Source organism: Macaca thibetana, chromosome 9, assembly GCF_024542745.1.
Source record: "Macaca thibetana thibetana isolate TM-01 chromosome 9, ASM2454274v1, whole genome shotgun sequence".
Classification (NCBI taxonomy): domain Eukaryota; kingdom Metazoa; phylum Chordata; class Mammalia; order Primates; family Cercopithecidae; genus Macaca; species Macaca thibetana.
The window spans coordinates 93,261,124-93,276,097 of record NC_065586.1 but is presented as its reverse complement, the minus strand read 5'-3'; the positions used below and the strand labels follow the sequence as shown (position 1 = coordinate 93,276,097).

General features: G+C 42.5%; 2 protein-coding genes across 8 annotated transcripts in view; one reads left to right on the top strand and one right to left on the bottom strand.

The window, feature by feature from the left end:
• PGAM1 (phosphoglycerate mutase 1) overlaps positions 1 to 14,974 on the bottom strand; it is a 1,080,404-nt gene that overhangs the window by 195,437 nt on the left and 869,993 nt on the right. The window lies entirely within an intron of this gene.
• The window catches only part of ARHGAP19 (Rho GTPase activating protein 19), an 80,456-nt gene that overhangs the window by 56,617 nt on the left and 8,865 nt on the right, over positions 1 to 14,974 (top strand). For all 7 annotated transcript variants that reach the window (XM_050802899.1, XM_050802898.1, XM_050802896.1 and 4 more), the window contains 2 exons: positions 753 to 944; positions 10,142 to 10,240. In XM_050802899.1, coding sequence (XP_050658856.1) covers positions 753 to 944; positions 10,142 to 10,240 — 291 coding nt within the window. The remainder of the gene's footprint in view (positions 1 to 752; positions 945 to 10,141; positions 10,241 to 14,974) is intronic.

The window sequence follows — 14,974 nt, the reverse complement described above, 5'->3', positions numbered from 1 at the left end:
TGCTTTGAAAAAAAAAAAAAAAAAAGTCAGAAGTTAAAAACTTTACAAGCACTTTTTGAGTACTTAAATTTTTCAAGTTCTATTCATCCTGTCATGGTTAGAAACTTAAGTTGTCCACTTGTGCTATTTTTTCTGCTCCTATTTGTTTCTCCCTGTTATTCAGCAAATATTCAGTGTTACCAGGAAAACAGTATTTGGTTTCAACTAGTTTAAATGGAGTGTGGTTTTTTGTTAGAGAGCTGTTTTTGTTCCTCTAGCACTGCTGTCTAGTTGTCATATGAAGTTGCCACATGTGGGAATGAGTATTAGCTAAGAGTCAGAGCCCTTGGGCTCCCAGGTGGATCTGTCACTTTAGTATCCAGATGACTTTAAACTTACAGTTTAACCTCAGTGTTTTTCCACTGTCAGATGGGAATCATGATACTTTCCATGCTTACGTTGTTGAATTGTTGAATAAATTAATGAAATTAAAAGATGCTTTAAAAACTGAACTCTAATACAAATATAACTCTTGGTGGCAGTATTCTAAATGCACTTAGGTTCTCTGGGCAGGTCATGGGAGTGGGCTATTAATATAACCTATATTAATAGGTTCCTTGTTATCTGATAATAGTGTTAAGATTTTTCTTGTTCCTGAGTATAGGAGTATACCATGTCACCACTCTCCCTTTTTTTATTCTAGGTTTTTGTAAGAACCCCAAAACAAACTTGGCAGGATATATTAATTTACTCTTCTTTTAAATTTTCCTTAGGATGACCTTGACCTGATAGCTTCATGTCATACTAAGTCCTTTCAGCTGGTAAAGTCTCAGAAACGTAACCGGGTAGATTCCTGCCCTCACCAGGAGGAGACCCAGCAGCATACGGAAGAGGCACTGAGAGAGCTGTTTCAACACGTTCACAGTATGCCAGAGTCAGCAAAGAAGAAACAACTTATTAGACAGGTGCCTAAAGGCAGGGAAGTCCCGATGGGGTTTAGGAGTGTAATCGTGGTTGTAGAATCAGTAGGTCATATTGTTAAGAATCTCATTTAATTTTTGGCTCAGCCAAGAAAGCAGGCTTGTCTATGGAATCTCCACGGCGATCTCTGTGCCACTGCTCCACTAGAGAAAGGAGTGGAGGCCCTTGATTTCTACAGTTAAACAGGAGGATCCAAGTGTGGTTAGAGTGTCTCTCATTTTGGTCATGTCCCAAGTTTGCTGAGAGAGGACCAGCAGTTACATTATATTGTTCCAAAGTTTAAACCCTCCAGATTTTCTTAGCAAATAACTTTTCTGAGCTTCAGATTTCTTGTTTGTAAAATGGTAATAGTAACCTCAATGTTTCATAGTTCTAAAAATTAGAGATAATCTATGTAGAGTGGCTGGCATAGCAAAGTCTAAGTGGTAACTTTTTACTAACAGAGTCGTTTGCAGTTAGAGAACACAATAAATCAGGGCCCTAGTGTGATACTAGAAAGTAGAAATTCTGGTGGCTAAGTTTGTTTATGCTGGAGCTATGGGAACAAATTTACTATTTTGGGACTCAAAGTGTGGTTTAAGTAAGTCCTGTGACTTTGGTAGTTTCTTTCTCAGGAGATTAATTTTGTCTCAATCCCTCTTGAATTTTACCTGAACAGGCACGGTTAGCCTCTTGACTTTTATTCAACTGGGACTTTCTTGGAGGAGGAGTCTCTTTTTACTTATTTTATACCTACTCTCAGCATAAGGCCAGGTATAAACAAGTACTCAGATAATGGTGAACTGAGCTGTTCTTAAGAATTGACAAAGTCATTTGAGAAAAGTTTCTGCCATCTCTTTGAAGTTACTTTGAGATCTAGCAAATTGTGTTAGAATTTTACAGAATGTTGGCTGAGTATTGCTGCAGATTCAAACCAGTCTAGTGATTTAATTCTTGATAGAAACTAAGTAGTTTCATGTAGGACAGGTATAATGACTTCTTTCAACAAGAACGCTGATACCGGCTAGGCGCAGTGGCTCACACCTGTAATCCCAGCACTTTGGGAGGCCGAGGCGGGTGGATCACCTGAGGTTGAGAGTTCGAGACCAGCCTGACCAACATGGAGAAACCCCGTCTCTACTAAAAATACAAAATTAGGACCGGGCATGGTGGCTCACGCCTGTAATCCCAGCACTTTGGGAGGCCGAGGCCGGCAGATCACCTGAGGTTGGGAGCTCGAGATCAGCCTGACTAACATGGAGAAACCTGGTCTCTACTAAAAATACAAAAAAAATCAGCCAGGTGTGGTGGCACATGCCTGTAATCCCAGCTACTCGGAAGGCTGAGGCAGGAGAATTGCTTGAACCCAGGAGGTAGAGGTTGTGGTGAGCTGAGATCATGCCATTGCACTCCAGCCTAGGCAACAAGAGTGAAACTCTGTCTCAGAAAACAAAACAAAACAAAACAAAAACAAAATTAGCCAGGTGTGGTAGCTCATGCCTGTAATCCCAGCTACTCTGGAGGCTGAGGCAGGAGAATTGCTTGAGCCCGGGAGGCGGAGGTTGCGGTGAGCCGAGATCATGGCATTGCACTCCAGCCTGGGCAGCAAGAGCGAAACCCTGTCTCAAATAAAAAAAAAAAAAAACACTGATACTTAAGAAAGAAAAAAATTTTGCACTTTTTAGAAAAACAGAAAATTATAGAGAAGGATAAGAAGAAAGCAAATTACTCTTCCCGCCAGTGTTTATGTTGTGGGCATTTCTTTTGTCTTTTGGTCTTTTTCCTCTGGATATCTTTTTACATAGTTATGATCATACCATCTACTTCAAAATTTTTTCCTGTTTTCGCCAAACATGACAGTCTAAGCATTTGTTATGCATGCAGACAGACTCCTTCCATACACTTTATTTTATTTTTATTTTTATTTTTAGTTTTTTGAGACAGAGTCTTGCTCTGTTGCCCAGGCTGGAGTGCGGTGTACGATCTCGGCTCACTGCCACCTCTGCCTCCCGGGTTCAAGCAATTCTTCTGCGTCAGCCTCCTGAGTAGCTAGGACTACACGCATGCGCCACTATGCCTGACTAATTTTCGCATTTTTAGTAGAGATGGAGTTTCACCATGTTGGCCAGGCTGGTCTTGAACTCCTGACCTCAAGTGATCCACCTGTCTCGGCCTCCCAAAGTGCTGGGATTACAGGTGTGAGCCACTGCACCTAGCCATCCTTCCATACATTTTAAATACTGCTGTATCTTTTTTTTTTTTGAGACGGAGTCTCGCTGTGTTGCCCAGGCTGGAGTGTAGATGTAAGGGCTCAAATATGATCTTAAGTAAATATGATCTTAAGTAAAAGATCATATTTGAGTGCAGTGGCTCGATCTCGGCTCACTGCAACCTCCGCCTCCTGGATTCAAGCAATTCTCCTGCTTCAGCCTCCCGAGTAGCTGGGATTACAGGCATGTGCCACCATGCCCAGCTAATGTTTTTGTATTTTTAGTAGTGATGGGGTTTCACCACGTTGGTCAGGCTGTTCTCCAACTCCTGAACTCAAATGATCTACCCGCCTCACCTCCCAAAGTGCTGGGATTACAGGTGCGAGCCACCGCACCCAGCCTGCTGTATCTTTTTGAAGAAACTATAATTTTATTGTGTTCTAATTTTTTCTCTATGATTATAAAAATTATACATGCTCACTATAGAAACATTGAAACTCTCAGAAGTGTGTAAAGAGAACATAAAAATCACCTATACACATCCAGAGGTAAACACTGATAACATTTTAGAGTATTTCCTCCTAGTGTTTCTCTCCATGAATATGTGTTTCACATTGTTTTCTTTTACTTAAGATCATATTTGAGCCCTTACATCTGGGCCAAAAGAAAAAATCATAATATGTATTGTTTTATATTCTGCCCTTTTCATTTAACTTTATATTACAAACATTTCTCGTATTATTAAAAGGCTATGAACAGTTTCAATGTTTATGTAATATTCTTTTTTTTTTTTTTTTTTGAGACAGAGTTCCCCTCTGTCACCTAGGCTGAAGTGCAGTGGCGTGATCTCACCTCACTGCAGCCTCCACCTCCTGGGCTCAAACAGTTCTCCTGCCTCAGCCTCCCAAGTAGCTGAGATTACAGTGGAGCACCACCATGCCTGGCTAATTTTTATATTTTTAGTAGAGACAGGATTATACCATGTTGGCCAGGCTGGTCTTGAACTCCTGGCCTCAGGTGATCTGCTTGCCTTGGGTTCCCAAAGTGCTGGGATTATAGACATGGGTCACCATGCCCAACCTTAAATGTTTGTATAATATTCTATTCTGCATAACCAAATTTATACATAATTTGCCTACTAAAGGACATATTTGGGAATTATATTTTTAGTTTATAAATTTTGTTCATAAGTATTTTCATTGTAGATTATTTGCTAGAAGTGGCATGATGAACGAGTATATATTATTTTTTTGGCTGCTATATGTACTAGGTCCCTTTTAATAGATAAGTCCCTCTTTTTCTCCCTTTCTTCTTGTTTTTCCCCTTAAAACATTGCCAGTTTGTTTGAATACACTTTAAAATAAAAACTGGGTAAGTACCCTTTACCTAATTCCCCATAATATTAACATTATAAAAACTAAGAAATTAACATTAGTACAGGGCCGGGCAGGGTGGCTTATGCCTGTAATCACAGCACTTTGGGAGGCTGAGGCGGGCGGATCACCTGAGGTCGGGAGTTCGAGACCAGCCTGACCAACGTGGAGAAACCCTGTCTCTACTGAAAATACAAAATTAGCCAGGTGTGATGGCGCAGGCCTGTAATCCCAGCTACTCGGGAGGCTGAGGCAGAGGAGAATCGCTCGAACCAGGGAGGCAGAGGTTGCTGTGAGCCGAGATCACGCCATTGCACTCCAGCCCGGACAACGAGTGAAACTCTGTGTCAAAAAAAAAAAAAAAATTAGTGCATTACTTATTAACATTACAGATTTTACTTTTTTCCTCCCCCAATATCCTTTTTTTTTGCTCCGGGATCCAATCCAGGGTGCCACACTACATTTAGACACACACAGACACACACACACACAGACACACACACTCTCTCTCTCTCTCTCTCTCTCTCTGTCTCTCACTCCCTTTTTGTTTCTTTTTTCTATTTTTTTTTGAGACGGAGTTTTGCTCTGTTATCAGGCTGGAGTGCAGTGGCACAATCTCCGATCTTGGCTCACTGCAGTCTCCACCTCCTGGGTTCAAGCGATTCCCCCGACTCGGCCTCCAGGATAGCTGGGACTACAGGTGTGCGCCACCACGCCTGCTAATTTTTTTTTGTATTTTAGTAGAGATGGGATTTCACCATGTTGGCCAGGATGGTCTCAATCTCCTGACCTCGTGATCCCCCCACCTTGGCCTCCCAAAGTGTTGGGATTACAGTCGGGAGACACCGTGCCTGGCCCACTCCCTTTTTCTTTATAGTCATGTGTCACTTGATGATTGGGATATGTTCTAAGAAATGTGTTTTTAGGTGATTTCATTGTTGTGTGAACATCACAGAGTGTACTTACATAAACCTAGACGGCATAGCTTACTACACACCTAGGCTGTATGGTGTAGCCTGTTGCTTCTGGGCTACAAACATGTACGGGATGTTACTGTATTGAGTACTGTAGGCATTTGTAACAATGGTAAGTATTTGTGTATCTAAACATAGGAAAGGTACGGTAAAAATATAGTATAAAAGGTAAAAAATAGTATACCTGTATCGGGCAGTTACCATGAATGGAGCTTGCAGGACTGGAAGTTATTCTAGGTGTGTCAGTGAGTGAGTAGTGAGCGAATGTGAAGACCTAGAACATTGCTGTACACGGCTGTAGGCTTTATAGTCACTGTACACTTAGGCTAGACTAAACATAACATTTTTTTCTTCAATAATTAATTACCTTTAGCTTACTGTAACTTTTTTGCTTTACAGACTTAAAACTTTTTTAGCTTTCTGACTCTTGTAATAACACTTAGCTTAAAACACAAAAACACTATGCATCTGTACAAAATATTTTCTTTATATCTTTATAAGCTTTTTTCTATTTTAAAAACTTTTAATTTTTTTTGTAAATTTTAAAACTTTTTAATTAAAAATTAAGACACAGCCTGGGCGTGGTGACTCACTCCTGTAATCTCAGCACTTTGGGAGGCCAAAGTGGGAGGATTGCTTTAGGCCAGGAGTTCGAGACCACCCTGGGCAGCATTGACCTTGTATCCACAAAATATAAAAAAAAGTGAACTGGGCTCGTGAGTGTGTGCCTGTAGTCCTGCTACTCAGGAGGCCTCAGCCTCAGCAGGAAGAATCACTTGAGCCTAGGAGTTTGAGGCTGCAGTGAGCTGTGATCCCTCCCACTGCACTCCAGCCTGGGCAACAGAGCAAGACCCCGTCTCTAAAAAATAAAAAAAACCCAAAACTGAAGACACAAATATACACATTAACCTAGGCCTACACACAATCATTAATATCACCGTCTTCTGTCTCTACATCTTATTCCACTAGAAGGTCTTCAGAGGCAATAACACTCATGGAGCTGTCATCTCCTATGATAACAATGCTTTTTTCTAGAATACCTCCCGAAAGACCTGCCTGAGGCTGTTTTATAGTTAACTTTAAAAAAAAAATAAGTAGGAGTGCACTCTAAAATAATGGTAAAAAGTATAAATAATGATACAAGTAGGCCGGGCGCGGTGGCTCAAGCCTGTAATCCCAGCACTTTGGGAGGCCGAGACGGGCGGATCACGAGGTCAGGAGATCGAGACCATCTTGGCTAACACGGTGAAACCCCGTCTCTACTAAAATAAAAAAAAAAAAAACTAGCCGGGCGAGGTGGCGGGCGCCTGTAGTCCCAGCTACTCGGGAGGCTGAGCTTGCAGTGAGCTGAGATCCGGCCACTGCACTCCAGCCTGGGTGACAGAGCCAGACTCCGTCTCAAAAAAAAAAAAAAAAAATGATAAAAGTATAGTATAGTAAATACATAAACCAGTAACATTTATTATCGGTTTTTTTTTTTTTTGGAGATGGAGTCTGTCACCCAGGCTGGAGTGCAATGGTGTGAACTCGGCTCACTGCAACCTCTGCCTCCCGGGTTCAAGTGATTCTCCTGCCTCAGCCTCCTGAGTAGCTGGGATTACAGGCGCCTGCCACCACGCCTGGCTAATTTTTGTATTTTTAGTAGAGATGAGGTTTCACCCTGTTGGCCAGGCTGGTCTTGAACTTCTGGTCTCAAGTGACCCACCTGTCTCGGCCTCCTAAAGTGTTGGGATTACAGGTGTGAACTGCCATGTCTAGCCCATTTATTATCGTTATCAAGAATTACGTACTATATATAATGGTATGTACTAGACTTTTATACAGCTAGCCGTACAGTAGGTTTGTTTATTCCAGCATCACTGCAGTCATTTGAGTAACACATTGTGCTGTGATGTTAGGACGGCAGTGACGTCATTAGGTGATAGGAATTTTTCACCTCCATTATAATCTGATGGGACTACTGTCATATGTGTGGTCTGTCATTGACCAAAATGTCATTATGCGGTACATTATTGTATTTGAAACTTATTTGTGGAAGAAACTATATTGTCTTCCATAGACTGAGTTTTTTTTTTTTTTCTTTTGAGACAAGGTCTAGCTATGTTGCCTAGACTGGAATGATGTGATCTCAGCTCACTGCAACCTCTGCCTCCTGGGTTCAAGCCATCCTCCCACTTCAGCCTCCTGAGTAGCCGGGACTACAGGCGTGTGCCGCCATGCCTGGCTAATTTTTGTATTTTTTGTAGAGACAGAGTTTCGCCATGTTGCCTAGGCTGGTCATGAACTCTTGAGCTCAAGTGATCTGCTGGCTTTGGCCTCCCAAAGTGCTGAGATTACAGGCATGAGCCACTGTGCTTGGCCTATAGTCTGGATTTTTTTTTTTTTTTTTTTTTTTTTTGAGACGGAGTCTTGCTCTGTCGCCCAGGCTGGAGTGCAGTGGCCGGATCTCAGCTCACTGCAAGCTCTGCTTCCCAGGTTTACGCCATTCTCCTGCCTCAGCCTCCCAAGTAGCTGGGACTACAGGCGCCCGCCACCTCGCCCGGCTAGTTTTTTGTATTTTTTTAGTAGAGACGGGGTTTCACCATGTTAGCCAGGATGGTCTCGATCTCCTGACCTTGTGATCTGCCCGTCTCGGCCTCCCAAAGTGCTGGGATTACAGGCTTGAGCCACCGCGCCCGGCTATAGTCTGGATTTTAATGATTGCATTCCTGTGATGTTATTCAACATGTTTCACAGTCCACTGTTCATGCTATAAACTGGTAGTTAGATCTACTTCTAGAGGTTTGATCTGATTCTAATTCAGTTTTTCAGGCTAAGAACTCTTTATGTGTGGTGTATACTTTTTTTTTTTTCCTGAGTCTGTTGCCTAGGCTGGAGTGCAGTGGCACAATCATGGCTCACTGCAACCTCAACCTCCCTGGGCTCAGGTGATCATGATCCTCCCACTGCAGCCTCCTGAGTAGCTGAGACTGCAGATGTACGCCACCATGCCTGGCTAATTTTTGTATTTTTAGTGGCGTGTACTTTTTAATATGCATTTTAAAAAGGCTCTGGATACACCTTGCTAAATACCCTCCCAGAACATTTTGCCAGGTAACACTCCCCCGAGTTGGATATGAGAGAATTTACCTTACTGTACCCTTGCCAACATCAGGAACGATGCATTTTTACTTGTCCCAATTTATTCAGGAGGGATACTTACTAGCTAAGCTCTTTAGACGTGGCTAATTTTTCTGCTTGCCGAGATAATTAACTTTGAGAACCTCTTGGTAGTTTTATGTAAAAATAATTTTTAACCTCCAGAACTCGAACTGATAAAATTTCCAGGCCGGGCGCGGTGGCTCAAGCCTGTAATCCCAGCACTTTGGGAGGCCGAGACGGGCGGATCACGAGGTCAGGAGATCGAGACCATCCTGGCTAACACGGTGAAACCCCGTCTCTACTAAAAAATACAAAAAAAAAAACTAGCCGGGCGAGGTGGCAGGCGCCTGTAGTCCCGGCTACTTGGGAGGCTGAGGCAGGAGAATGGCGGGAACCCGGGAGGCGGAGCTTGCAGTGAGTTGAGATCCGGCCACTGCACTCCAGCCTGGGCGACAGAGCGAGACTCCGTCTCAAAAAAAAAAAAAAAAAAAAAAAAAAAAAATTCCAAATTTTTACAATTCCGAAATTTTCAAAGTATAGTTAGAAAAGGCAGAAGAGGCTGGGTGTGGTGGCCCACGCCTGTAATCCTAGCACTTTGGGAGGCCGAGGTGGGCGGATCACTTGAGGTCAGGAGTTCGAGATCAGCCTGGCCAACACAATGAAACCCCATCTCTACTAAAAATAGAAAAAATTAGCTGAGTGTGGTGGCGCATGCCTGTAATCCCAGCTATTCGTGAGGCTGAGCATGAGAATTGCTTGAATCTGGGAGGCGGAGGTTGCAGTGAGCTGCAATTGTGCCACTGCACTCCAGCCTGGGCAATAGTGTGAGACTCTTGTCTCCAACAACAACAACCAGAAAAGGCAGAAGAGTAGAAGAGTTAAATGCTATATTATTATTACTTTTTAAGTGGGAAATGAATGGCTAATCAAAGCACTGAATAAGATTATTCAATGCATTGGGTCTTCTCATTTTCCACTTTAGGTACCTCCAGAGAGCTGATGTTGATAGCATTGACAAGTCTGCATTCTGATGTATTTCCTCTGACGATATTGTTGGCCGGCAGTCATGATAGATGTCCATTTAAAGAGTTTTAGTAACTTAAAAAATTTCTGTATGCAATTTATGTTAAATTAGGGACTGTTTTACATTGTGCCAATAACTCTGTGGTTCCAAGATGCTTTGTTGCAAAAAAGTCTTGGTTAGCAGCTGAGGATCGTGGGTAAATTTCATAAACTCTCCAAGTCTCAGTTTTTTTGTCTGTAAAATAGGGACAGTAATTCTACATTCAAGGAATGTGGCGTGCAGAGCCCCTCAGAGCAATTGAATCCAATTCTTTTGGCATCATCATTTCTGACTTTGTGATTTGCTTGTTGACCTCCTAATCCATCTATGCACAGACTCAGTTTTTCCTGGACTTTTATTTACACTTAGCTATTAGTTGTCACAGAATGCTGTGTCTTGATGGGAAAATATTTATAAAATGTTCTCTGTGTTTTCTTTTAGTTTAATAAGCAGTCATTGACCCAGACACCAGGGCGAGAACCTTCTGCTTCCCAGGTACAAAAGAGGGCTCGTTCACGCTCCTTCAGTGGGCTTATTAAGGTAGGTGTGCTGGGCTGTCATTTTCAGCATTGATTTTTAGGAAATGTAACAGTGTGATTTTTCTTGTGCATAAAAAGTTTTCTTCTGTTTTTGGGGACCCTATAAAGGACTAATTTATAAGGGGGTGAAGACAAAATGTTGAAAAGCTTTTATATTGCAAAGCGCTTTGCCGTGTTTCACATCAGAGAAGGGGCTCTGTGAAGTGAGGAGTACTAGAAGTAAGGGTCCTTCCTTTTCTTCTGGGGCTGAGGACAGAGTCTGCATTCCTGAGCAGTGTAAGCGGCCTCTTTTGTTTTCTGACCTGCTTCAAGTTACACACTTTTTAATGCAATTTGGTAAACCTGTGGAGAAGTGAGGAAGTTGTGACAAACTAGGGAAACTGTTAGAAAACGGAATTTTCTAATAGACTAGTGAGTTTTGATACCCCAGATTTTTGTGAGCTTAATATTTTTAACAGTTGTACTTTCTTCCATGTATCAAATTCAGTAAAAATCTTGTTTTTAAAACAAATACAAAATATGCTTCCATGTTATTGCTGCTGTCGTGGTGTTTGCAGATTAAATTTACAAGTCTTCAGACTATCGGAACTTGTAGTGAAGGAATATTGCCTTCAGGTGGCAGTAGATAACTTGATAATGGGGTTCAAATTTCCATGCATGAACTAAGGCAAGGTTTTGGTTAACTTGGAGAGAGATTAGTACCATACACTGCTTTTCTTTTCTACTTTTCTTTTTATTTTTTTGTTTTTTGGAAGAGATTGCTGCCCCCAAAGCACTGAGTATCCTTTTTTAAATTTATTTTATTTTTTTAATTTTTAGTTCTGGATACATGTGCAGGATTGCAAGTTTGTTATTTAGGTAAATGTGTGCCATGGTGGTTTACTGCACCTGTCAACCCATCACCTAGGTATGAAGCCCAGCATGCATTAGCAGCTATTTTTATTAAAAAAAATATTTTTGAAACAGAGTCTCACTGTTGTCACCCAGGCTGGAGTGCAATGACACAGTCTCGGCTCACTGCAACCTCCCCCTCTTGGGTTCAAGTGATTCTCCTGCCTCAGCTTCCCAAGTAGCTGGGATTACAGATGCCTGCCACCATACCCAGCTAATTTTTGTCTTTTTAATAGAGAGGGGTTTCACCATGTTGGCCAGGCTGGTCTGGAACTCCTGACCTCAGGTGATTCGCCCACTTCAGCCTCCCAAATTGCTGGGATTACAGGCATAAGCCATTGCGTCTGGCCAGCTATTTTTCTTAGTACTCTCTCTCCCCCAACCACACCCCTCAACAGGCCCCAGTGTGTGTTGTTCCCCTCCCTGTGTCCATGTATTCTCATTGTTTAGCTCCACTTTTTTTTTTTTTTTTTTTAGATGGAGGCTCTCTCTGTCACCCAGGCTGGAGTGCAGTGGCTTGATCTCGGCTCACTGCAGCCTCCGCCTCCTGGTTTCAAGCCATTTTCCTGCCTCAGCCTCCCAAGTAGCTGGGACTACAGGCGTGCACCACCATGACTGACTCATTTTTGTATTTTTAGTAGGGATGGGGTTTCATCATGTTGGCCAGGCTGGTCTCAAACTCCTGACCTCAAGTGATCCACCCACCTTGGCCTTCCAAAGTGCTGGGATTATAGGCGTGAGCCACCGCACCCGGCCAGCTCCTACTCATAAGTGAGAACATGTGGTGTTTGGTTTTCTGTTCCTGTGTTAGTTTGCTGAGGATAATGACTTCGTTTTATTTTGATTTTTTGGTGTTTTGCCCTGCTTTTCTTTTAAAAATTGTTATTAAGATCTATAATTCCAGCCACATAAGGAGCTCTTTGTTTAAAATTTAAAATTTTTGCCCTAAAAATAAATAACTTGTAATATTTATTTTTTTATTTTTGAGACAGTGTCTTGCTCTGTTGCCCAGGCTGAAGTACAAGTGGCACTATCGTGGCTTATTGCAGCTTTGATCTCCTGGGCACTCAGCTATCCTCCTTCTTTAGCCTCCCAAGTAGCTGGGACCACAAGTGCATGCCGTCACGCCTGGCTGATTTTAAATGTTTGTAGAGATGGGATCTTGCTGTGTTGCTGGTCTTTTTTGTTTCGAGACAGAGTCTCTCTCTGTGTCTCAGGCTGGCGTGCAGTGGTGTGATCTCAGCTCACTGCAACCTCTGCCTCTGGGGTTCAAGCGATTCTTCCACCTCAGCCTCCCAAGTAGCTGGGATTATAGGTGCCCACTACCATGCCTGGCTAATTTTTTGTATTTTTAGTAGAGACGGGGTTTCACCATGTTGGCCAGCCTGGTCTTGAACTCCTGGCCTCAGGTAATCTGCCCGCTTCGGCCTCCCAAAGTGCTGAGATTACAGGCGTGAGTCACCATGCACAGCCTGTGTTGCTGATCTTGAATTTCTGGGCTCAAGCGATCCTCCTGCTTTGGCCCCCTAAAGTGCTGAGATTACAGATGTGAGCCACTGTGTCTGTAATTTTTTTTTTTTTTTTAAGGTACAGCTGTTAACATTTACAAATTCATCTTACTGTAATTTTGGTCCTAGTTATAATTTATAGATATCTAGAATTCACTCTCAATCCTGACCTGGGGCCAGTAGCTTCTAGGACATTAGGCTTAGTTGACACCAAAATTTCCTTTGCCATCTACAGAGTGAAAAGGCAACCCCTGGATTGGGAGAAAATATTTGCAAATCATATATATGATTAGGGGTTAATATCCGTAATAATCTAAAGAACTCCTGTAACTCAACACAGCAAAAACAACCTCATTAAAAAGTGGGCAAAGGCCGGGCGTGGTGGGTCACGCCTGTAATCCCAGCACTTTGGGAGGCTGAGGTGGGCGGATCATGAGGTCAGGAGATTAAGACCATTCTGGCTAACACGGTGAAACTCCATCTCTACTAAAAATACAAAAAATTAGCCGGGCATGTTGGCACGTGCCTATAGTCCCAGCTGCTCTGGAGGCTGAGGCAGGAGAATCGTTTAAACCCAGGAGGCGGAGGTTGCAGTAAGCCGAGATTGCGCCACCGTACTTCTGCCTGGGTGATAGAGCGAGACTGCATCTCCAAAAAAAAAAAAAAAAAAAAAAAGGAATAAAATAGACATTTCTCCAGAGAAGATGTACAGATGGCCAAGAAGCACATGAAAAGATGTTCAACATTACTAATCATTAGGGAAATGTAAATCAAAACCACAAGTAGATACCACTTCACACCCACTAGGATGGCTATTATAAAAAAAAAAATAACAAAATAACAAATGTTGATGAGGATGTGGAGAAATTGGAATCCCTGTGCACTGTTGATAGGAATGTAAAATGGAGCAGCTACTGTGGAAAACAGTATTGCAGTTCCTAAAAAATTTAAAGACAATGACCTTATCATCCAGCAATGCTACTCCCGGTATATACCCAAAAGAATCGAAAGCAGGGTCTTGAGGCAATATTCGTACACCCGTCTTCATAGCAGCATTATTCACAATAGCCAAAAGGGAGAAGCAACCCAGCTGTCTATTGACCAATGAATGAATAACAAAACTTGGATATACAGATAATGGAACATTATTTGTCCTTAAAAAGGAAGGAAATTCTGACATATTCTACAATATGCATGAATCTTTTTTTTTTTTTTTTTTTTTTGAGACGGAGTCTTGCTCTGTGCCCCAGGCTGGAGTGCAGTGGCGCGATCTCGGCTCACTGCAAGCTCTGCCTCCGCGGGTTCACGCCATTCTCCTGCCTCAGCCTCCCGAGTAGCTCGGACTACAGGCGCCCGCCACCTCGCCCAGCTAATTTTCTTGTATTTTTAGTAGAGACGGGGTTTCACCGTGTTAGCCAGGATGGTCTCGATCTCCTGACCTCGTGATCCGCCCGTCTCGGCCTCCCAAAGTGCTGGGATTACAGGCTTGAGCCACCGTGCCCGGCCGAATCTTGAAGACATTATGCTAAGAGAAATAATCCAGTCATAAAAGGAAAAATACTGTATGATTCCACTGAGGTACCTATGAGTCAGGTTCGTAGAGACAGAAAGTAGAGAAGGTGGTTGGTTGTCAGGGGAGCTAAGAGTATGAAGAGAATGAGGAAATATTATTTAATGGGTATAGTATTTCTGTTTGGGAGGATGAGAAAGTTCTGAAGATGGATGATGGTTATGATTGCACAACACTATGAAGATACTTAATACCACTGAACTGTATACTTAAACATAGTTAAAATAGGGGCCGGGCGCGGTGGCTCACACCTGTAGTCCCAGCACTTTGGGAGGCCGAGGCGGGTGGATCACAACGTCAGGAGATCAAGACCATCTGGCTAACACGGTGAAACCCCATCTCTACTAAAAATACAAAAAATTAGCCGGGCGTGGTGGCAGGCGCCTGTAGTCCTAGCTACTCGGGAGGCTGAGACAGGAGAGTGTCGTGAACCTGGGAGGCAGAGCTTGCAGTGAGCCAAGATCGCGCCACTGCACTCCAGCGTGGGTGACAGAGCACGACTCAGTCTCAAAAAAAAAAAGATTAAAATAGTACATTTTATGTTATGTTTCTTTTATCCCATTAAAAAAAAAAAATCTCTTAGCTAGAATCCTAAAAGTGCATTTACCTGCTTATTCAGGGCTAGTAAAATGAACATCCTTAGTTTATTCTCATTTTTTTCTTCTCATTTGGAAGAATCTATCATTCCCTCTGACTTCCCTGTAATAGAAATGATTGATAATCAGAAAGGTTATAGTCAGATAAATGTTTCTCTATGTGTTAGTCT